The 24769-nt window shown below is 42.1% G+C and overlaps 1 protein-coding gene across 2 annotated transcripts in view; it reads right to left on the reverse strand.

The window, feature by feature from the left end:
- Positions 1-24769, reverse strand: part of LOC141101464 (sarcoplasmic/endoplasmic reticulum calcium ATPase 3) — a 375756-nt gene that overhangs the window by 228611 nt on the left and 122376 nt on the right. For both annotated transcript variants that reach the window (XM_073590589.1, XM_073590590.1), the window contains exon 4: positions 16224-16328. In XM_073590589.1, coding sequence (XP_073446690.1) covers positions 16224-16328 — 105 coding nt within the window. The remainder of the gene's footprint in view (positions 1-16223; positions 16329-24769) is intronic.

Here is a 24769-nt window from a genome sequence, read left to right on the forward strand (position 1 = left end):
GACAGCTAGCCTCCCTACTACCGGAGCAGCTAGTCATTGAGGTGGCTTTTTAGCTTCCCGCGCTGGTCCTTCCTTGCGCCCCCCTCCTCCAAACAAATCCTGTACCTCTTCTTTTTTCATCCCATCTGCCTTGATCTCTGGATGACCTTCTACAGAAATATCCTATCCTGGTGAAGGGACGTCTATAAGAAGGGTTCGGCAGACTGGGGAATTTCTTTTTATCATCCCCGGCTTTTTCTAAAAGTTCACCAGCACTGGACCGAATAGATATTCTCCCTCACACGGAATGGAACAGAGTCGGGATCTGGCCTGGATGTACCCCGGCCAACACTTCAACCAGAGAGCCCTCAGAGCTGCAATCGATAATCCTGCGGTCCTGGTTGTCATCATTGCCAAATCCGCCGAAGCATCGGCTAAAAAGGCAGCATTCTGAATGATCGGCAGGGTTTTCCGGATGGATGCTCTCAAGGCTCCGTCTTTCACCTGAGAATCAAGCTGATCCAGCCAGACCATCATGGATCTGGCTGTGCAAGTAGCAGCTACTGCTGGTCTTAGAGCGCCAGCTGACATTTCCCATGTTCCTTTTAGAAATGAATTCGCTTTTTTGTCCAACAGATCTTTTAAGGAGGCCATGTCGTCAAAAGGTATGGAGGATTCTTTGGAGGCTTTGGCTGCTGCTGCGTCAAGCTTAGGGGGCCTTGTCCCATCTGCTTACTAACGGGTCATTGAAGGGGTACCGCCGCTTGAAGGCCGGTGGTAAGGTGCCCCTTTTTTCACGCTTCTTCCATTCTCTATCAGGCTCTGGACTTTGCTATTTAGCGGGAAGGCCCTGTGCTTCCTTGGATCAAGGCCGCCGAACATCAGATCCTGCACTGAGAGTTCCAGTTTTGTGTCCGCTACCCCCATGGTGGACCTTACTGCTTTGACTAGCCTGTCTATTTGGTCTAAGGGGAAGCAGAAACGGCTAGAGTCTTCCTCCGAAGAAGATGAAGAAGAGGCAGAGGGCTCTGAGGAATCTTCGTCCTTCCTAGGAGCGGCCGAGGACTCTGAACCCGAAAAACTAGCTTCTCTTCTCCTAGAAGATTCCCCTTGTGATAGGGACTTTAGGGAGTCTTTCATCTCTGTCCTGATTATTTCCCTCAGGCTTGCGGTGAAGTCAGGAGTTTCTTCTGCTACCTGTATAAACGGGGGAGTGTAAGGGCCTGCCAGTCTAGCCATGGACTATCATTCCTTTTTGAACCCTACAGTCTGTGGAACGCACGGCTTACACAACTTTTTAGGGTGGGCATCTGGCAAGGGGCAACTACAGAGGGCACATTCCCTATGTTTCTGTTTACCAGAGCTTTTCTTCCCCTGTGAAAAAAAAACATAAGGGAACACTGCATTAGGGTACTTTAACGGAGATCTCTTACCCAAGCAGTAGAAGCAGGTACCGAATGACAGAGGGAGGCAGCTGAATCCTTCAGCCTGGAGGAACTTCTGCGGCTCTGCCCGCTCATTCGTCCTTGTTTCTTCAGCTGGGAGCTTGCATGAGGCTTCACTGAGGCCTGTCTCTGCACCTCGTCCTGCTGGTCTATGGGGGCTTCTGTCGTATCCATCGCTGCAATGGGCCTTCAGAAGCACCCCAGCAGTATCCCAGCTTGTCTTATATCCTCCCCCAGAAATCCGGGTCAGCAGGGTTCTAGCCAAGGGCACCTCCCACCTGGGACCCTCCCAGTGACCTCCCCACCCTGCGCTCTGGCCCCCCCTCCCCCCGGCCGCTGCACGCAACCCAGAACAGCCACGCTCCCGCACGCATACTCATTTTTCTTATCTTTCAGGTTACATTGGGGGCTTATCTGCAGCATTACAGAATGCTGTAGATAAGCCCCTGATGGCCGTGGCCGCATCTCATAGGGCAAAAATGAGGTGTAAGATTCCCTTTAACAAGGTTGTACATCTGTTTTATTATTACCAATTGATGTTTAAATGCATATTTTTCAATGCCTTCTCTATCTATATTTATGCACTGCACTTTATGTGATGAATAATTCCTGCATCACTGTTTGCACTTTATGCATGTTAATTATAATGTAAATACATGCTCTTACAATGATGATTAATGTGAATGATAATTATATATAACCATTATATACCTGGCACTTTCACTGCTGGAGAAAGGTTCCTGTTGGGACCGTAACGTCGCCTTTTGGGTTAATTAAATAACTCTTTCTTCACTACAAACTGCTGTGTGCTGCCTCGAATTTTTCTGGATATCTAAATTCCCAAAGGTATATAATTTCCAAAATGGGGTCACATTATTATTATTATTTATTTGTCACGATGACCTGTCCTGTGTGACGCGACCCGCCATGGCCCACAGGCCGGTAACTAAAACAACAAGACACGGGGAAAGGGGAAACAGTTACAACGGTGGGACCTGCGATAGGGAAAGGGGACTTGGAGACCTCCTGCACTCTCCTGAGACAGTGTCCCCAACGCTCCTAACGTTCCCTATGCCGGTTCCGACACCACAGTGCAATAATCCTAATGGCCACCGGGGGCAAAAAACAAACTTAAGCACAGATTAAGAAAATAAAAGGTTACCTGTGCTTTTTATCAGTCCTGATCCAGCATGGATCATGACATTATTTATATAGCACCATTAATTCCATGGTGCTGTACATGAGAAGGGGGGGTTACATACAAAGTTATAGATACCGTTAACAGTAAACAAATTTACAATGACAGACTGGTACAGAGGGAGAGGACCCTGTCCTTGCGGATTTACATTCTACATGTGGAGTATTTCTACATTCAGCAGAAATTGTAGGACAAATTCTGGTGCCAGTTTTACCGTTTTGCCAGTATGAAAATGTAAAATTTGGGGCAAACACAATTATGGTTGTAAAAATGTGAATTATTATTTCTTCACTGCCCAATGGTAAAGAATTCTGTGACACACCTGTCGTGTCAATATAATCACCTCAGGGGCTCTGCCAATGTAACATTTGACCCTCAAACCAGTGCAGCAAAATCTGCACTGTAATATGGCGCTTCATCTGTTCTGAGCTTTATACTGTGCCTCAAAAGTAATTTTTCGACCACATATGGGGTATCGGTGAACTCAGGAGAAACTGCACAACCTTGTTGGAGTCCATTTTCTCATGTTACGGAAAATAAAAAATTTGTAGCCAAAAAAATGTGATCTTTTTATTTTCAAGGCTTAACGTTATAAACTTCTGTGAAGCATCTGGGAATTCAAGGTGTTCAATACACATCTAGATAAGCTCACAAAGGGGTCTAGTTTCCAAAATGGTGTCACTTGTGGGGGGATTCCATTGTTTAGGCATATCAGGGGCTCTTAAAACATGACATGGCGTCCGTCAATTATGCCAGCAAATTTTACATTCAAAATGTGAAATGGCGCTCATTCCCTTCCGAACCCTGCCGTGCGCCCAAACAGTAGATTTTACCCACATATAGGGTTTCAGCATGCTCAGGATAAATTGCACAGCAAATTCTATGGTCCATTTTCTCCTGTTACCCTTGCGAAAGTAAAAAAAAAAAAAATTAGGTCTAAAGGAAAATTTTTGTGAAAGAAAAGTAAATGTTTATTATTAACCCTTCACAGGAATTTTTGAAATGTGGAAGGAAGAAAACTTCTTGAATGTGATTTTGAGCACCTTGAGGGGTGCAGTTTTTAGAATGGTGCGCTTTTTGTTGTAAAATTGAGAAATCGCTGGTCACCTTTTAACCAGGGCTGTGGAGTCGGTAAGCCAAACCTGCGACTCCGACTCCTCAATTTCCCTTACACCGACTCCGACTCCAACTCCGACTCCGACACATATTGCTTATATTTAAGTGAAAAATTTATTGTAGTACAATGTGAATCTCAGACATTTAATCATTTTTATGATCCAATAATCAAGATATTTAGATAGAACAGAATATATATTGGTGTACTACCCGGTTTTCATTCTTTTTGGTACAGATACGATATGGATAGACAGATATGGATAAATGGATAGATAGAGCAGATTTCTAATCTGCTTTTGCTATTGAAAACATTATCTATGAGCTCAAAAACCTTTCAGGTGATGCAGTTTTTTAAAAAGATGATCAGCTTTTGCAGCTGAAAAACGTATCCTCAAAAAACACAGGAAAAACGCTGTGTGTGAATGTAGCCTTAGGTCAGGAATAGAACAGCCATTTATAGGACATTTCATAACTTTCCCAAACTCCTATGAAAAAATATTCAGCACATCCTGCATTGAATTACTGTACCCAATTTATTATATATTTTAGGAGTCGGAGTCGGTCCATTTTATACCGACTCCAACTCCACCAAAATGAGCACCGACTCCGACTCCACGACTCCGACTCCACAGCCCTGCTTTTAACCCTTATAACGTCGCAACAAAAAAGATTATGTTTCAAAAATAGTGCTGATGTAAAGTAGACATGTGGGAAATGTTATTTATTAACTATTTTGTGCGATATGTCTCTGATTTAAGGGCATAAAAATTAAAAGGTTGAAAATTGCACTCAAGTCATATCAAAGAAATGCCACCACGCTTGACAGGAGAAAATGGGCAGTCTGATGTCCTGATCACGAGCAGCAGTAAGAGGTAGAGTCAGAGCATCACAGAACAGAACAGTGTGCCTCCTCCTTCCCCGTCTGTTACCTCACTACAGCTCGTGATCAGGACAGACTGCGGCTGCCAATTTCATCCTGTCTAGCACAGCAGCAGTGATTTCAGCGGTGCAGAGCGATCTTGTGTCCAAGGCAAGCTGATGCTGCCTGTTGTGCTGGCTACAGAAGAGAATATTGTAACACCCGCTGACAGCGTTAAGGGGGCAAAACATACCGAGCGGCTCACTACAAGGGCCGGCCCTTTTGGCATTTGACAGAAATATCAGATGGCATGTCCGGCCCTACTTGGACATTTGTAATCTATTAATATAGGCATACAGATTCTAGAATGGCTAAAATAGTCATACCTGTATACCACATATCTGCTGTCTTCTTGTCTCTTCTGTGCAGACATTGAATGCCCCAGAGCCTTGAAGATGTCATTACCATAAATGAAGAAGAAAAAAAAAAAAAAAAAAAAAAAAAAAAGGGTTTCTCCACAACAAGACTGCAGATATGGCCATACAGGTATGACGATTCTATAACCTGTAAGCCCATATTAATAGGTTACATACATCCAAGGGGGTAACAGATTCAATGTGTGTTATCGGACATTAAAACGTGACAAATGCCAGGTATTCGAATATTATAAATTATTGAATGCTACAATTATGTATTGCATTACTAGGAAGATCATAACAGATAATTCCTGCTCAGTGGTTTGCTTTTTGGCATAGAAATACATGTAGCCGCACACTACGGTCCAGAGTGCCGGGTATTGATGCACAAGTTTCTCGCACAGCTCTCGTAAGTCTGACCCAGGCCTAATATTGTAAATATTTATAAGGTGTCAATTTTGCCTTTTTACTTTACTTATTTTTCCTGGTTTTATGTAAAGTGTAATTACTGTATGATTAAAAATTATTTAATGAGCATTCAAGTATTTAATGAACTTACTGCAACATTTCAAGATCTTTGGTTGCTTCAAGGAACAGGAACATTCACCATTTACTTCCAGATGGTGATAAAACATGTGATCATCACTAGTCCAGGAAGCTTCAACTGAAGCAAACAATCAAGTTTCCCAAAGCGGAGATATTTAATATAATGAAGAACTGAACACCTTTTAATTATGCATTATTTGCTGAAAATGGAAAAACCTCTAAAAGGGAAGGTGCCGGGATTTAAATTTTTGTATTAATAACACTGGTCAACAGCATTTTTGGTGCCAAAGATATTTCATCGAATTTAGGGTATTTTTGGGGTGCTGATTCTGAATATGTCATCAGTTTTGCCAGATTGGCTCAAGTTTTTGAGATTTTTGGTATCTTATTTATAGCACTTGTTGGTAAATGCGACGCATCATCTCATTAATTTCTTTGGATTAGTACTTGAACTGAGCAGTTCTCAATATAGTTTTGTGTTAATTAGTGTTCTAAAAGTTTGTTCATAGCTTGATTTTTGCACTAACTTTATGTTGTTGTCTGTTTTCCAGTGAAAAGCATGAACTCATCAAGAAGAAGTTGTCTTAACGATCCAGACTCATTCTGTTACATTTGTGGTGAATACACACTGCCAAAACATAGAAGAAACATAACACACTTCGTAAAAAAAGTGTATTTTGCCTATTTTGGGGTTATGCTTGGGGACCAAGACAAGTTTTGGGCACCACACATAGTGTGCAAAGCATGTATCGAATTATTACGAAAATGGAGCAAAGGACAAAGAAAAAGCTTCAAATTTGGTGTTCCAATGGTGTGGAGAGAGCCAAAAAATCATCATGATGACTGTTATTTATGGTAAACACAGGTACAGGCACATCTTCACAATGAGGGACAGGCCTTCTTGCAGATTCCATGTTACTCCCATTTTCGTTTCTTATGCTTATTGAATCCTTGCACTTGCACTGCACAGAAATAACAGTCATCATGATGATTTTTTGGCTCTCTCCACACCATTGGAACACCAAATTTGAAGCTTTTTCTTTGTCCTTTGCTCCATTTTCGTAATAATTCGATACATGCTTTGCACACTATGTGTGGTGCCCAAAACTTGTCTTGGTCCCCAAGCATAACCCCAAAATAGGCAAAATACACTTTTTTTACGAAGTGTGTTATGTTTCTTCTATGTTTTGGCAGTGTATATTCACCACAAATGTAACAGAATGAGTCTGGATTGTTAAGACAACTTCTTCATGATGAGTTCATGCTTTTCACTGGAAAACAGACAACAACATAAAGTTAGTGCAAAAATCAAGCTATGAACAAACTTTTAGAACACTAATTAACACAAAACTATATTGAGAACTGCTCAGTTCAAGTACTAATCCAAAGAAATTAATGAGATGATGCGTCGCATTTACCAACAAGTGCTATAAATAAGATACCAAAAATCTCAAAAACTTGAGCCAATCTGGCAAAACTGATGACATATTCAGAATCAGCACCCCAAAAATACCCCAAATTCATTAAAATATTTTGGACACCAGAAAAAAAAATTTTTTTCGTTGACCTGTGTAATAGATTACACAATCAATTATTTTTAATACAAAATTAAATTAACTACTTTAATAGTTTTTTTCATTAATTGACATTTATGTTTGCCACAGGAGGCTACCATTTTCATTAGTGTAGGCGTAACTGTCTGGGCACAAAACTTGCACACCTTACTGCACTTACGGCAGCCATAGGCATAGGAGCCAACGGTCGGACTCCGACCTCATCTCTTGCATTGAGGCAAGTGGGCTTTATTTTCCCTTATCATTGCACACACTGCTAAGTGCGTGCGATGACAGGAGCTGCCAGTCAGAGCACTGTGGGGTCATGTTGACACATGTCAGCGTGACCCTGCAGCCGTGACTGTCACCCATGGTAACACTACCGCCAGTACTGTCGGTCACTGCACTGTGGGATCATGATGGCAGATGTCAGCTTTCTCACGCAGTGGTGCCGTAAGTGAGAGCATCGGAGCTGATGAACTCCAGTGAACTTTCACTGCAGCTCAGTGATACAGTGCGGGAGGGATTACCTCCTGTCAGTGTATCACCGGCTGTCTTTGAGACCAGTCACATCACTGATGTGATTGCTCTCAAAGTGATCAGGATTGACGTGGGACATTATGGATTATCTTCTCGGCGGACAGGTGAAGAATATTTGTAGCATATTAGTTTATTATTTTATTTCTCTTGCAGGAGACGTTGGCTTCGGTGGATTAGGCATTTGGTAGGTATGGTTTAACCCCTTTATGACATTGGACGTACTATCCCGTCCATGTGCCCTGGGGTTTAATGACCATGGACGGGATAGTACATCATAAGCGATCAGCCGCGCTCACGGGGGGAGCGTGGCTGATCGTGGCCAGGTGTCAGCCGATTCTCACAGCTGACACCCGGCACTAAGTGCCAGGAGCGGTCATGGACCACTCACGGCACTTTAACCCCTGGATCACTGCGATCAAACATGATCGCAGCATTCAGGGAGAAGGCAGAGGGGCTGTCAGCTGTGACAACCCCTCTGCCTTTAGATCGGAGACCCCGTGGCATGAAGCGGGGTCCCGATCACTCCCAATGTCATCAAGATGACATCCGGGTTACCAGAGCTCAGAGACATCCTGTCATGCGCAGTGCATGTCAGGAAGTCTCATAAGTCAGAAAGCCCAGAGTGCAGTGCTGACAGCTTATATTGCATGCAGATCTGCATGCCCTATAAGCGATCAACCTGCACAAAATGTGTCCCATAATGAAACAGTGTAAAAGTAAGAATGAAATAAAAAAAAATTAAATTGTAAAAATATTTAACAAAAAAAAACAAAACAATATTTATTATATCATTAAACCAATATTTGAATTAAAAAAAAAAGTCTAAACAATAAAAAGCACACATTTATTATCGCCACATCTGTAACAACCCGACCTATAAAACTGTCCCAATAGTTAACCCCTTTAGTGAACACCATTAAAAAAAACACAAGGCAAAAAAACAATGCTTTATCATACCGCCGAACAAAAAGTGGAATGACACGCGATCAAAAAGACGGATATAAATAAACGTCGTACCGCTGAAAAGTCATCTTGTCCCGCAAAAAAAAAGCCGCCACACACAGATTCATCACCGGAAAATTAAAAAAAATCACAAAAAACTCAAGATAAAAAGCGGACGGCACCGCTGTTACCGTGTAACTTCAAATGATGTGCGGCATACAGAAGCCCAGCAGCTGGGAATCTCGGGTGCCAGACCTGGAAACAGTCAATCCTGGGAATCCATGCAAAGAGAAGAGGTCGCACTCATCGAGATGGAAGTTTCACTGATTTATTGACATATCATGAACATGTCAAGTCGGGGGAGTGACATAAAGAGTGCTAGAAAGGCTTTCTAGCACTCCTTATGTCACTCCCCCGACTTGACATGTTCATGATATGTCAATAAATCAGTGAAACTTCCATCTCGATGAGTGCGACCTCTTCTCTTTGCATGGATTCCCAGGAAAAATAAAAAAAGTTATAGCTCTCAGAATAAAGCGATGCAAACAATTATTTTTTCTATAAAAGTTTTTATTGTATAAAAGCACCAAACATAAAAAAATGATATAAATGAGGTATCGCTGTCATCGTACTGACCCAAAGAATAAAACTGCTTTATCAATTTCACCACACGCAGAACCATATAAACGCCCCCCACCCCAAAAGAAATTCATACATTGCTGGTTTTTATTAATTCATTCTGCCTCCCAAAAATCGGAATAGAAAGTGATAAAAAATGACATTCCCAAAAATGGTACCAATAAAAACGGCAACTCGTCTCGCAAAAAACAAGACTCTGTGGGCCAAAATATGGAAAAATTATAGCTCTCAAAATGTGGTGATACAAAAACTACTTTTTGCAATAAAAAGTGCTATAGTGTGTGACAGCTGCCAAACATAAAAACCCGCCATAAATAGTAAATCAACCCCCCCCCCCCCCTTTAGATAGGGAAAATAAAAAAAAAAAAAACGTATTTACATTTTCCCATTAGGGTTAGGGTTAGCGTTGGGGCTAAAGTTAGGATTGGATTTAGGGTTAGGGGTGTGTTAGGGTTATGGTTGGAGTTAGAATTGGGGGGGGGGGGGGTTTCCACTGTTTAGACACGTCAGGGGCTATCCAAACACGACATGTGTCTGATCTCAATTCCAGATAAATTCTGCGTTGAAAAAGTCGAACTGTGCGCCTTCCCTTGCAAGCTCTGCCATGCGCCCATACAGTGGTCTACCTCTAAATAAGGGGTATCAGCATACTCAGAACAAATTGCAAAACAACTTTTGGGGTCTAATTTTTCCTGTTACCCTTAGAAAAATAAAAAAATGTGGGCGAAAAATCATTTTGTGTGAAAAAAATAAAGATTTTTTTTATTTTTACAGCTTTACATTATAAACTTCTATGAAGCACTTTGGGCTTCAAAGTGCTCACCACACATCTAGATAAGTTCCTTAGGGGGTCTACTTTCCAAAATGGTGTCACTTGTGTGGGGTTTCCACTGTTTAGGCACATCAGGGGCTCTCCAAACGCAACATGGCGTCCAATCTCAATTCCAGACAATTTTGCAGTGAAAAGTCAAACGGTGCTCCTTCCCTTCCAAGCTCTGCCGTACGCCCACACAGTGGTTTCCCTGCATATATGGGGTATCAGCTTACCCAGGATAAATTGTACAACAACTTTTGGGGTCCAATTTCTCCTGTTACCCATGGTAAAATAAAAAATTGGATCCGAATAAACTTTTGTGAAAAAAAGTTAAATGTTCATTTTTTTTTAATCATTCAAAAAAATTCCTGTGAAGCACCTGAAGGGTTGTTAAACTACTTGAATGTGGTCTTGAGCACCTTCAGGGGTGCAGTTTTTAAAATGGTGTCACTTTTGGGTATTTTCTATCATATAGACCTCTCAAAGTGACTTCAAATGTGATGTGGTCCCTAAAAAAAAAAAAAATGAGTTGTAAAAAATGAGAAAAGAAAACAGGAAAAGAAATATGATGTCATTGGAATCACTGAAACTTGGTGGGACAATACACATGATTGAAATACAAGACTAGAAGGATACAACTTATTTGCAAGAAACAGACTTGATAAACGAGGAGGAGGTGTCGCATTGTATGTTAGAAACGTGTATATCTGCACAGAGATTGAAGCTTCAGAGACTGGGAGTTCTGTGGAAACTGTTTGGGTAAGAATACAAGGACAGAACAATGGAAAGGACACCATTGTAGGCATTTACTATAGGCCGCCTGTGCAAGCTGAAGATATGGATGAACTCTTTATGCATCAAATGGCCAAGTTCTCCAAAAAATATGACCTAGTTGTCATGGGAGATTTCAACTATCCAGACATTTGTTGGGAATCTCTCTCAGGCAAAACTAACAGGTCAAGGAAATTCTTATCCTCTCTTGCTGACAACTTTATCCTCCAAAAGGTAGGGGAGAAAACAAGGGGAACTGCTACCTTGGATCTAATCCTTATAAACAGGGAGGAAATGGTTGAGGAGGTAAAAATGGCTGGGACCCTAGGAGGTAGCGACCATGCTATTTTAGAATTTTTGATAACTAGAGGCGGAAGACCTGTGAAGACTCAGACGTCAAGGTTAGATTTCAGGAAGGCAGATTTTAAGGGATTCAGAAAGAGAATTGGTGGGATCCAATGGCTGGATATCCTTAAAGACAAAAATGTCCAGGAAGGATGGGAAATCTTGAAAAATGAAATTCTCAAAGCACAGTTGTTAACAATTCCGAAAAGAGGGAAGAATAGGAAGCATTTAAGGAAACCAGGATGGATGAACACAGAACTTAAGCACATGCTAAAAAGGAAGAAAAAAAATGTTTATAAAATGGAAAGAGGGAGGCATATCTAAAGAAGAATATAATGCTGTCTGCAGAACCTGCAGGGCACAAATCAGATTAGCTAAAGCTGAAAATGAATTGAGGCTTGCAAGACATGTCAAAAGCAATAATAAAGGATTTTGGGGAGATGTCAAAAGTAAAAGAAAAGTCAAAGATGCTATAGGATTTTTACAGGATGAAAATGATGAAATGGTAAGACAGGATGTTGAGAAGGCTGAACTTTTAAATTCCTATTTTGCATCTGTTTTCTCTCAGAAAGGAATTGTAACATCAACTGTTATTCACTGTCCTATTAAGGGAATAGAAGAATCCAGGATATCTATAAACAGAAAGATAGTGAGGAAACACTTAGCTAACCTAAATGAATTCAAGTCTCCAGGTCCAGATGAATTACACCCCAGAGTACTGAAGGAGATAGCAGAAGAAATTTTTGAACCCCTCGCCATAATCTTTGAAAATTCTTGGAGAACAGGAGAAGTGCCAGAAGACTGGAGAAGAGCAAATGTTGTTCCTATCTTCAAAAAGGGGAAGAAGGTGGACCCAGGCAACTATAGGCCGGTGAGTCTGACTTCTATACCAGGAAAGATCTTTGAACAAATTATTAAACATGTATGTCAATACCTGGATAAGAATGAAGTGATTAAACAGAGTCAGCATGGGTTTGTAACTAATAAGTCATGTCAGACTAACTTAATTTCCTTCTATGACGGTATCACTGATTGGGTGGATCAAGGAAATGCTGTAGATATAGTATATCTTGACTTCAGCAAAGCATTTGACAAAGTCTCTCATACAATCCTTATTGAAAAAATGACTAAGTATGGAATGGACAAGGCAACTGTTAGGTGGATTCATAACTGGCTTAGTGATCGGACCCAAAGAGTGGTCGTAAATGGCTGCACATCCAGTTGGAAGAATGTCTCAAGTGGGGTACCACAGGGCTCTGTCCTGGGCCCTGTATTGTTCAACATCTTTATCAACGATTTAGATGAAGGAATTGAGGGTAAACTGATTAAATTTGCTGATGACACAAAGCTAGGAGGGATAGCTAATACTAGAGAAGAGAGAGAGAGGATTCAAAAAGATTTAAATAAACTGGAGAAGTGGGCAGCAACTAACAGAATGGTTTTTAACAGGGAGAAATGCAAAGTATTACATCTGGGCAATAAAAATGAAAAAAGCATATATAGAATGGGAGGAATAGGGCTAAGTGACAGCACATGTGAAAAAGACTTGGGTATACTAATAGATCACAGACTGAATATGAGTCAACAGTGTGATGCAGCAGCAAAAAAGGCAAATGCAATTCTAGGATGTATTAACAGAAGCATACAGTCTAGATCACGTGAAGTCATTATTTCCCTCTACTCCTCTTTGGTCAGACCTCATCTGGAATACTGTGTCCAGTTTTGGGCACCACATTTTAAAAAAGACATCAACAGACTGGAGCAAGTTCAGAAAAGAGCGACCAGAATGGTGACCGGTCTGCAAACCCTGTCTTATGAGGAAAGGTTGCAGGATTTGGGAATGTTTAGTTTGCAAAAGAGAAGACTGTAGACTTAATAGCTGTCTACAAATATCTAAAGGGCTGTCACATTGTAGAAGGATCAACTTTATTCTCATTTGCACAAGGAAAGACTAGAAGCAATGGGATGAAACTGAATGGGAGGAGACACAGATTAGATATTAGAAAAATCTTTTTGACAGTTAGAGTGATCAATGAGTGGAACAGGCTGCCACGAGAAGTGGTGAGTTCTCCTTCAATGGAAGTCTTCAAACAGAGGCTGGACAGACATCTGACTGGGATGATTTAGCGAATCCTGCTTTGAGCAGGGGGTTGGACCAGATGGCCCAGGAGGTCCCTTCCAACGCTACGATTCTATGATTCTATGAGAAATTGCTGGTCAACTTTTAACCCTTATAACTTCCTAACAAAAAAAAAAAAAATTTGGTGCCAAAATTGCGCTGATGTAAAGTAGACATGTGGGAAATGTTATTTATTAACTATATTGTTTACCATATTTCTCTGTTTTAAGGGCATGAAAATTCAAGGTTGGAAAATTGCAACATTTTCAAAATTTTCACCAAATTTCCGTTTTTTTTTTTCACAAATAAACACAAGTCATATCAAATAAATTTTACCACTATTGTGAAGTACAATATGCTACGAGAAAACAGAATCACCGGGATCCATTGAAGCGTTCCAGAGTTATTACCTCATAAAGGGACAGTGGTCAGAATGGTAAAATTGTCTTTATTTACCATATAACTACAGGATTAGTAATGGATAGATGCCTCTCCATTACCAACCTGTGGGCTTGATGTTACCTGACATTATAAAGCTGATATCAACCCTACAAATATGAACCCCACTTGCCACCACTACAGAGCAAGTGGAAAGAGTGAGGCTAAGCAACTGATTTGGCGCATCTTAGAGATGCACCTTTTCTGGGGTGGCTGAGAACTGACGTTTTTAGCCTGGAGGGTCAGTATCCATGATTAATATCAGCCTGCAGCTGTCATTTTTTTGGGGGGTACCCCATTTTAATAGCCAGTAAAGGCAAAGTATATGTCATGGTTAATGTCCTGTTCTCACAGGGTTAACTTTTGCCAGCCTCTCTTTGGATCTGGGAGGGGTATTTATACTCACTCCAAACTAGCATTCTCTGGCAGTTATACTGCTGTATTGGTGTGTCTGACCCCTGGTGTGCGTGTACTCTGCGATGTTTGTTTTGCTTCCCGTGTATGACCCGGCTTGTTCCTTCACTCTGTACGCCGTCTCTCGTTTTTGTACTATTGTCTTTTCTGGTTCTGACCTCCTGGCTTGGCTATCGTTACTCCGTTACAGTTTACCCCTATTGTACCGTCTAATGCCCATCCTGGTTTTCTGATCTATTGCTACGTCCTGATTATCCATTCTGTCTAATCCTTTGGTACTGTATTGCTATCTCGTGCTTTGACCTCGGCTTGATCTCGTTTCTGTCTCTGTCTATGCCCATTGGTAACATTGTCCTGTAGTTACCTTTCTAGGAGTTTCCCTGCAGCTCCTAGTTCTGTGGAGCTTAGGCCACGCCCCCAGCAGTCATGTGCTTCAGGTCCTGGAGCATGCATTGTCACCACTGCTGCCCGCTCCGCAGGTATATTTGTGCACAGTATTTGTACTCAGGACACGCGCACTGGCTCAGTGAGCAAGTGCAGTGCGGTGTTCCTGACAGAATACAGCTGTGAGCTGATATTAATAGCCTGGGAAGCTCCATAGGTATTACCCCCTTCCCAGGCTCTAAACATCTGCCCCCAGCCATTAGCTTTCCCTTTGCTGGTTCTTACAATTACGCGGGAGCCCAAGCCATTTTATTTTTTTCATTTTTTTTCTTTAAAATGAACAGTTCCTGCCTGGTTACAGCCTATGTACGTTCGTTCTCTTAACGCTCCTACAGAGGCTGGTGACAATGTGTGCGCAGGTTTGTGTGTGTTTGCGTTTACTTATTGGCTTTGTAATGAGGGTGTCGGGCTGAGTGTGAGCATGAGGGTGAGCGTGTATTTTCGTGTATGTGAGCGTGTGTATTTTCCTGTGTGTCAGCATGCATGTGTATTTTTCCAGGTTATGATACAGCAAGCAGCACCAGCTAACACAATCCCTGCTGCCTGCCAATATTGGTGACCATCTACTTGTCAATATAACTTTGCAGTCACCAACAAAATGGCTCCGCACTGTGTTCCTAAATCTCATCCTTTCTTATCCCGTAGCAAACACACAGAAAAGGAGGAGAGGAGTGACATCACACACACGTGAGCATATTCAGCCCATATTTACTGCAGTTGTAATGTGATTTAGTTTGTGTCAAATTTCAGTAGCTGCTCCCCTAGGAGTTTAAAGGTGGAAATAAACCTTTTAAAATTATTTTTCATATTTTAATAAATTAAAAAAACGATAATATTTAACAAAATTTAATCATTAATTCTTTAAATGTTTTCAATTGTTGACAAAATGTTTTGATGGCACCTTCCCTTTATTAGAACTCTTTAGATGAAGGAGCTAAATTTGAAGATATACAGTAACCCTCCTGATGTGTTTATAAAGTCACTAGGAATTTCTTACAATGTATCTCATGGACTCCCTCTAGCCCCTACTCATTTGTCATATGTCATTTGGTGAAATATTGCATACCGCCCGGCCTACCGGGAGTCAAATTATGTAAATCTGTAGAAGTGTAATCTCTATAGTTGGCTTGCCCTATAAGGTATTACATTCTTCTCTTCGTATGATAGCACAAAGTCCATGCATCTTGTCTACATGCAAGCATGGTGTAAGTGCCCACGTTCAAGAATCTGCAGCGCTTTGGACGCAGCACATGTCCGTTGATCCAAAGCGCTGATGGCCATTGAATGCAGGTGAATCTGCATGTGTTCATTGAACTCTGTGGAATCACTGCTTCCAATACATTGTACGGGTGAGATTTTTCGCTTCTTGGCAAGAGAAATTGACATGCTGCAGTCTAGTCCGTCTCCGCGGGTGAGCTGCTGGCATTTGTGTACACATAGTGGGCATGGGATTTCTTGAAATCCCATCCACTATACTGTAACATCTGGAAGCTGTGGGTTGGACGCTGCGGAAGTACGCAGCGTCCAACCCGCAGCGTTTACGGACTGTGCACATACCCTTAGTGGTGGAGGGTATACTGAGGACTAGATCGTCTGTTCAAATAGATAATCTTCAACACATCACAATGTGAACACAGCCACATACCTGCCATACTCCAACAAAAGCATTCACGATTAGAATCATCATAATAACTATAGGTTCCACAAATGCAGTTGTGGTTTCTTCACCTTCTTCAAACCAGGCCAGTATCTGAAAGGACACAGAATGAAAGGTATTAATATTGGACAAGTCACATGTACTTTGGAAAATCTGTAGAAGGAACAGAGGTCAGACAGCTGCACAAACTATGTCAATAATAGGATATATTAAAGAAGCAGTCCCATAAAAAAAAAAAATCCTCTTCATATATTGCAGTCAGTATATTACACAGCACTGTGTAATTACAATTGCTCATTCTACCCAGTTACATTCTTTTTTCTCTGCTTAATGTATAAACAGGAAGTCTTTTCCCAGCATCAGTCATCACTGCAAAAGTCCCTAGCAGGGAGAGGAGGGAGCAGCTGGGTCAGGAGTTGAAGTTGTTTCAGGACTCCTGCAGGGAAAAGTAACATTGTTTCTACATAGAGCAGAGGAGAGAGAAGAATTAACTGGGTAGAAAGCCAAAATGAGCAAAAGTAGGTATTTTTTTTTTTCCCAAATTAAAATGTATTTGTTTATTTTTTACAACAAAAAAAATACAGCTTGTGAGACAAAGTTTGAAATTCCATTTATTTAAAACCTTGGTGCCTAAGGCCTGTTTCACACATCAGTTTTTTCTGTCAGTTGTAATCCGCCAAAATGGCGGAAAATGGATCCGACTGCATACAGACATCAATGTGTGCCACGGACCGTTTTTTTGACGGATCCGGCGAAGGAAGAAATTTAAAGGAACCGCAGTCTGGAGAGGGAGAGAGAGGTGGAGGGAGAGGGAGAGAGGGAGAGGGAGAGACAGAGAATATTTGTTCTCAGCCGCCAGATCGGGATTTAGGGTTAAATTTACTGCAAACGCGATTCTGCTGGGCATGCGCAGTGTAAAGTGCGGATCCGGCCAGCCAGAAAAACGTTGTATTGTCCGTCCAGTCTTGTCAGCAAAAACGGATCCAACGGATGCCCATCCGTCAAGATCCGCCGGTAATGCAAGTCTATGGGGAAAAAAACGGATCTGCTAAAAAAAAAAAAAAAAAAAGCGGATCCGTTTTTTTTTTTGCAAAACGGCGGATCTTGACTGATGGAGACAAACGGAAGTGTGAAACAAGCCTTACTTGTTGAGAAGGTCAGATTTTTTTCTGCATTCCATTATTTATAACCATAGTTGTTTTAGCTGTATTGGGTCCTATTTTTTGCAAAACATGTAGTAGATTTTTTTCTTTTTTAAACCAGCTTTTTAATGATTTTCTTACATAAAATATACAAATTATAGAATAAAAAGGATAAGTATTAGCATACAAAAATATATCAAACGTTGTAATAGTTATCAAGGAATCTCAATGCATTCACATAATCCTTACAATTTGCCTTTTTCACCTCCTCCTCATATATTCTTCCTTCCTGTTTTCCTTCTCCCATACTTCAACGGTTTCTTATGTCTTAAATCCAAACTTACTTAACAACCCTATCCCTTCCCTCCTCCCCCCTCCCTCCCACTCCCCATGCGACTCGGCCTCGGAACCTCTCCCTATAATTTCAGCTTACCTAGTGATCCTAACAGATCTTCCTTCATATACCATTCAGTAGATACAAATGTTAAAATTATTTGCCTTATTTCTTCTCCTGAGCATATACCACTTATGAACTTTCTCCATTTACTGAAAAAAATTGCTGTCGATCTTTCCTTGTTCCTCTCCACCACCACTTTCTCCAGCATGAGCGTTTTTTTCAGCTGGCTTATCACCTCTTCTCTCGAGGGAACTTCTCTCACCAACCATTTCTGGAGAATTGCCCTTTTAATTATCATGACTATATCGTGGAAAAGAGATGGTATTGTACCCCCTCCTTTATCCCCTCCCTCCTGATGATAATGGAATAGCCAAGCCTTTGGTTCCAGCTCCAAGTTTCTATTCCAGATTGTTCGAACCAATCCCTGAACTTGCTTCCAAAATCCCTCAATTTTTCCGCACTGCCAAATCCCATGGTATAAGTCTGTTCTTTCCGTATCACATTTCGGACATTTCACCAGTTTGTCTTGTTGTCTAATATTCAAAAAATTGAAACCATATATGGCCCTATGTATAAGTCTGTATTGAGTGACTCTCCAGATTTCGTTTACTATCTTCTTCATCTCCATCCACCCTTTCAAGATTTTTTCTTCCCCTTCTTGGTCTCCCAACTGCTTTGACTATCCCTCTAAAATTTACCCTAGTATGATGGGAACTAATGCTTCTCGCAAGTCCCTATAGAGACCCGAAATGGTAATCTCATGACAGTCCTTTAATAAAATCGTGTCCAAGTGGTTTACCTCATATTCATTGTTTATGTTGAGTAATTTCCTCATTATCCCTAGCTTTATCTGTTCATACTGGAGAGTCTGGATTTGGCGCAAGTCATATTTCTCTCTTATTTCCCCACACGTCATCCATCTCCGATCTGTATCATGCATCAAGTCCCTTAAAGTCCTTATCCCCTTCTCCCTCCACTCTCTAAACAGGTCATTTTCCCTCCCCTGTGGGAAGTCTGGGCTTGCCCAGATGTTAATGAATATTGAAATATTCCATGCTAGCCCAAACTTTTTTCTAACCGCCTTCCAGGTCATTACTGTGTCCCTACATATCAATGAGTGTTTAATATTGGGTGGTAAATTTGGTATGGATGTATGTAATATTGATCTCAGGTCCCATGGCTTACAGAATTCAGCTTCTAAAGTCCAGTCAGAGTGTCTACTTGTTTGTCTAATCCAGTCTACTGCATGTCTCAAAATGCAAGCCAGGTTACAGCCTCTAATATTTGGTAGTTTGATCCCCCCCTCCATTGGCAGCATTAACTTATTAGCGCTAATCCTCGGTCTCTTCCCCTTCCACAAAAAGTGAGAGAATGCCTTTGTCAATCTTTTTACGTCTGTATGTTTGAGAAGTAATGGGATTGTCTGCATAGGGTAAAGGAGCCTAGAGAAGCTCATCATTTTTATCAGATGATTTCTTCCCAAAAGGGTCAGCGGAAGATTAGCCCATCCCTGCAGTTCTTTCTCTATACGTTCGATTAGTGGGGAATAATTTAAGGAATATAAAGCTTTTGGATCCCTCCCAACCAGCACTCCAAAGTACTTAATTGAGTTTCTGGCAATAGGAATGTCACATATTGAGCCTCTCTCGCCGCTCTTTTTTTCTCCCAAAAAGAGTATTTCACATTTATTTTTGTTAAGTCTGAATCCTGCCAGTTTCCAAAACCCCTCTATTTGTGCTATGACTTCACTCAGTTGTGTTTTGGGCCTACTCATAAACAGGACAATATCATCAGCAAACAATGCCGAACACAGTGCTCTGACCCCCACCTTGATCCCTTCAAACCATCGTCCACCATTCAAACGTCTAGCCAATGGTTCGATAGCTAAATTGAATAACAAAGGTGACATCGGGCAACCCTGCCCGGTTCCCTTTAACAAAGAAAATGTTCTTGATAAGAATCCCGGGGTGTTCACCCTAGCTTGAGGATTCGCATACAGCACCTGCACAAAATTTCTAAAGGCGCCATGCAAACCCAGATTTAACACCTGTTCCAGCCATGACCACCTCACATTGTCAAATGCTTTTTCTGCATCCAAGGTGATTAAGGCTGGAGTTTCTCCCCCTCTCCGCTTAGCTAGGTCAACTGCCAACATTACTTTCCTGATGTTCGTCACTGCTGAGCGCCCCTTGACAAATCCCGCATGGGGGAGATTTATAATCTCTGGCAATATCGATGCCAACCTATTAGGCATCAACTTTGCCAAAACTTTCAGATCCTGGTTGATTAACGAGATAGACCTATATCTAGTTGGGTCCTCTAGGTCCTTTCCTGCTTTAGGGATGAGCTTTATGTATGCTGTGTTAAGGGTAGCCGATACTCGCTCTCCCTCTAATATCTTATTAAATAACTCCTTCAATACAGGTGAAATTTGTGCCTTTAAAATCTTGAAGAAACTGCCATTGAACCAGTCTGGTCCCGGGGCTTTCGTTGAACTCATCTTTCCTATGACTTCCCCCATTTCTTCCTCCGTCACCTCCCTATTCAATATCTGTAGATGCTCCTCCGTAAATCTAGTCATTTGCGTTCCCCTTAACCATTCCTCTCCTTCCTCCCTCCTCACTAACCCCTCCTCTTTGTATAGATCTGCATAGAGGTCTCCCAGGATATCATTTATTTCCTTTGGATCTGTTGTTTTGTTTCCCAAAGCATTTCTCAGTGTTGTTATATATGAGTCATTGGTCGCCTTCCCCTTGCCAATTTAGCCATTGATTTCCCTGCCTTATTCCCGTAGCGCGTCAACTCAGCCTCCTGTTGCGTTTTGTACATATTTTCTTTCCTTTCTGCCCAGTTTTCAAAGTCTCCCTTCGCCTCCATCCACTTTGCTTTTGTCACCCTTGATGGTTTTTCCAGAAAGACCATATAATGCTTCCCTAACTAACCGACTGGCTTCTTGAAATTTTACTTGCGCCTGTCGTTTTGCCTTCGTCGTGTATCCCATCACTTTCCCCCTCAGTACTGCCTTGGCCATCTCCCAAAACAACCCTATCTCTCCTCTATGTTCCTGATTCGTCAGTGTGTACTCCACCCACCACTCTCTCAATATCCTGTGAAAGTTTTTGTCTGTCGCCAAGAAAGTGGGGAATGGCCAAATGTAGTCCTCTCCTCTCTGAGCTTTGTCAGCTACACTTGCTACCACTGGACTATGGTGTGAAATCACCATGTTTTCTATGTCAATCCCTTCCACCCTCTGCATCAAAGTCTCACTTGTCAAAAGAAGATCAATCTGTGACCACGAATCATGCCGCTGTGAGTAGTTCGTAAACTCTTGTGGGTGATACATTCTCCAGCAGTTGTGTAGGGTTGTGGTTTCCAACATCGCTTTTAAAAGGTCCCTCCGTATGCCTCCCCTGTCTTCTTCCTGGGAGACTACAGTGTTGAAATCACCACCCACCATTTTACACACTTCCCCATCAAGTAATATACGGTTTGTTATGTTTTCAAAAAAATTTTTTTGTTCCGTGTTGGGAGCGTAAACATTATGGATGCTAAAAGTGCCCTGAGTGCTTACAATTTTGATATGTAGGTATCTTCCTTCCTCATCTGATTCTTGTGACTCCGTGTGTGCCAAGCTCTTATTGATCAGAGTGAGCACTCCTGCCTTCCTACCTTGTGATGCTGACCCATACACCTTTCCCACCCACATCTTGTTCATACGGAAGAAATCCTCTTTCCGCAAGTGTGTCTCCTGCAATAAAGCAATATCAGTTTTAAGCTTCTTAAGAGGACGTAAAATCATATTTCGTTTGTGTGGAGATCTGAGTCCCTTAACATTCCACGCTACTATCCTAACCATAATCTCTTAAAATGATTGCTCTCTTTCTCGGCCGTGTCGCATGAACTAGAAAAACTACTTTCCAAATCCCCCCCTCCCCCTCAACTGATTGCTTGAAACCACCCTCGTTTTCAACTGTACATAAACATTTTTCCACTTCCATTTTTTTCTGAGATGTTTAATCTCCCAAGCCTCTGCCATAAGTCGAACCGTCTTGATTGACACCCCTTTCCTGATGTCTCCTTCCTCCCCTCTAATAGTCTCCCACCAATTCCATCATTTTTTGCAGCTTTACCAAGATATGACACTTCTAGTTAGAAGACAGAGAGAAGCACAAGACACAACGATACGCTTATCACCATATTCCTTCTCCCAACGTTCCAAAAATTACAGTCTCTGCTTCCTGATCTCAAATCACCAGCGACTGCTTCTTCCTCCTTTCTTCCCAGTTGATGTGGCCATGTGTCGTTTTTCTTTTGGACTTTCCGCCCTGGTGCCCGCTTGACTCCACTCTGATTCTGGATCCGGTCTGTCTGAAGATGGTCTGTTAGAAACGGAGCCTCCTCCATCCGATTCCGTGACAGTCCCCTCTTTTGGGTTCTTGTCCTGTTGCCTTGAACTCCCCTCCTGGGTTAGCATCTGCTCAGCTCCCAACAGGTCCCGAAAAGTCTTAGTCACTCCATCTGGTCCTCTTACCCTCAATATTGCAGGGTAGAGGAGCTGGAATTTGATGTGTTTGTGGTAAAGAGTTGTGCACACCTGACTAAAAGCTTTTCTTTTCCAGGTGACTTCCGCAGAGTAGTCCCCAAATATTAAGATCTTATGTCCTTGGATACACAGAGGTTGCTTTCTGTTCCTGAAGGCCCTCAGGATTTCTTCCTTGTCTTTGTATTGTAGATATTTGACTATGACCTGACGTGCCCTGGACCTTTCATCTTGCCTGGATGTATCGTCTGTAGTGGTCCTTCTCTACTCCCGCCTCGTCAATCGGTCCCACTCTGTGGGCTCTTTCCAGGCAACAGCTGTGTGTTAGGCCCAGGGCCTGTGGAAGTTCTCTCTCACAGATTGCATCCAGCTGGCTTGGCATCACCAACTCCGGCAGTCCCACCACTCTCAGATTGTTCCTCCTTGACCTGTTTTCCAGGTCATCTATTTTTTTTTTTCCATCAACTGGGTGCTTGTGTCTAATTCTTTAAATCTGCTCTCCAGCCGTGCCAGTGTATCTTAAGCGTCGGGCACCCTCTGTTCTGCCTCAGTCAGCCGGACATTCTGATGTTCTAAGTCCTCCTGCAATCCTGCCAAATCCTCCTTCACGTTGTCCTTCAGAGTTTCTCTGACCTCTGCAGCCAGGTGATCTGCTACTTCTCTGGCCAGTCTGGAATAGTTGATCTCTCCCCCACTCAGCCTCTGTGATTCATTATCAGGTACAGTGTTAATGCTCGTCTGTCAGCGTTCTCTCCCTGGAGCTGCTGCTGCTTCTTCTCCCCCCTCAGCTCCCTCCTCTTTCCTCTCTACCGGTGCCATCTTGAGACCGCTCACTGCCCCCACTCTGGACGCTGTCTCAGCTCTGCTCGGCATGCCCCCAATCCTGAGGAGATACCGCTCCATGCACTGACCCTCGGTGAGGTTATCAGCTGTTTTCACGCCGTCCTGGGGTGTCTCCTTGTCGTTTTTTGTGAGATTTAGTGCAGTGGCCAGCTGGAGCTTCTCACCTCCCTCACCTCACATCACCGGAACCGGAAGTCTTCGCTTTTTTAAATTTCATTGTGAGGTAGCACTGTCATTCAAGTATGGGATTCTCGCTTGGCAGCCAAATAATCACATCCGGCACGGGTTTCCCATAAAACAATCTCAGTCCGTGTGGTTTATTCAGGCATCATAAACATAACCAGCAACATAAAGTTCATATTCACAGCAACGCGTCCTTGACAGAGCTTCACTCTGTCCTCCCTGTGGTCACACAGGTTATATAATGTTCCATACGCAGGCTCTTCTGCCTCAGTTATCTCACCCTTCAGGGTTCTACCTCATGGCTGTTTCTTCATGTTTCAGACGTCCATTCCCTCCTCTGGGAATTCTCAGACACGTGCAGTCATTACACACAGGCACTTCAGGGAGGCAGACATCTCCCAGCGAGACCTTCGAAACGGACCAATCGGGTCCCAGCATTCACCCCATGTGACCTACCCTGGCCACCTTATATGGTCCGTAGCCACGCCCACCAGGTCACATGGCTATGACCTCATCACAGGTCCTTGAACCCTTCACACACACTTTGCAATAGCGTTCTTAAACACACCCCCTGGGTGGGTTTGTAGGTAACTGGGTCCGCCTGTCTCCCCAGCTACCTAGAGACTTCTCCCTAACACATTGAAACACGTCAGCAGTATCACTGCTGATCACCACACACATAAGTCTCCATCTCAAGGCCACCCACCTTGAGATACATAATGGTCATTCATGACTCTGCCATTCATCATCTCTCCTAGGACATCCACACAGCGCCCCCTAGCGGACACAGTGATCACTACACCACATTATAATATATATATATATATATATATATATATATATAGTGTAACACACACACACTTTGCATGTAACTCGTAATATAATTCAAGTAATAGTTCAATTTTTATTTATTAACTTTTACAATATGACAACCTTATACCAATTTTCACAACACATTATTGCAAGAGATTGACATTGCTATTAAAATTATGAATTTTACCTTTCACCTTTATTTTTATCTTCCTATAATCTACTACTGGCATGAATAGATTTATCTGTGTACCAGTACATGATACCTGTCAAGAAGAAAATTGAGGTTTCTAAGCAGATAAAATCCTCAAACAGCTAGCAGTGCACTCTACATATCTTATGTTAGTATTTCTTTTTTTCTCCCATAGAGCAGGTTCTCAGTTTTATACCTAGTTAATCCAAGTACAGGAAGGAGGATAAATATGTAGTGGCATCTGAAAGTACTGTCAAAATACAGTGAATGTTCCTCAACAACTTGTATTGTAATCTACACAGAACAGGAACCACAAAGATGTGTGCTCTCCTTATCCAGTTGGACCTGCATTTACACACTCCGCATAATCAGATTACTGTTGACCATTGGGAGTCCCAGCAGCAGAAAATTCTGTGATTAGAAATT

Source organism: Dendrobates tinctorius, unplaced genomic scaffold (genome assembly GCF_039654945.1).
Source record: "Dendrobates tinctorius isolate UK_male_01 unplaced genomic scaffold, ASM3965494v1 ptg000117l, whole genome shotgun sequence".
NCBI lineage: Eukaryota > Metazoa > Chordata > Amphibia > Anura > Dendrobatidae > Dendrobates > Dendrobates tinctorius.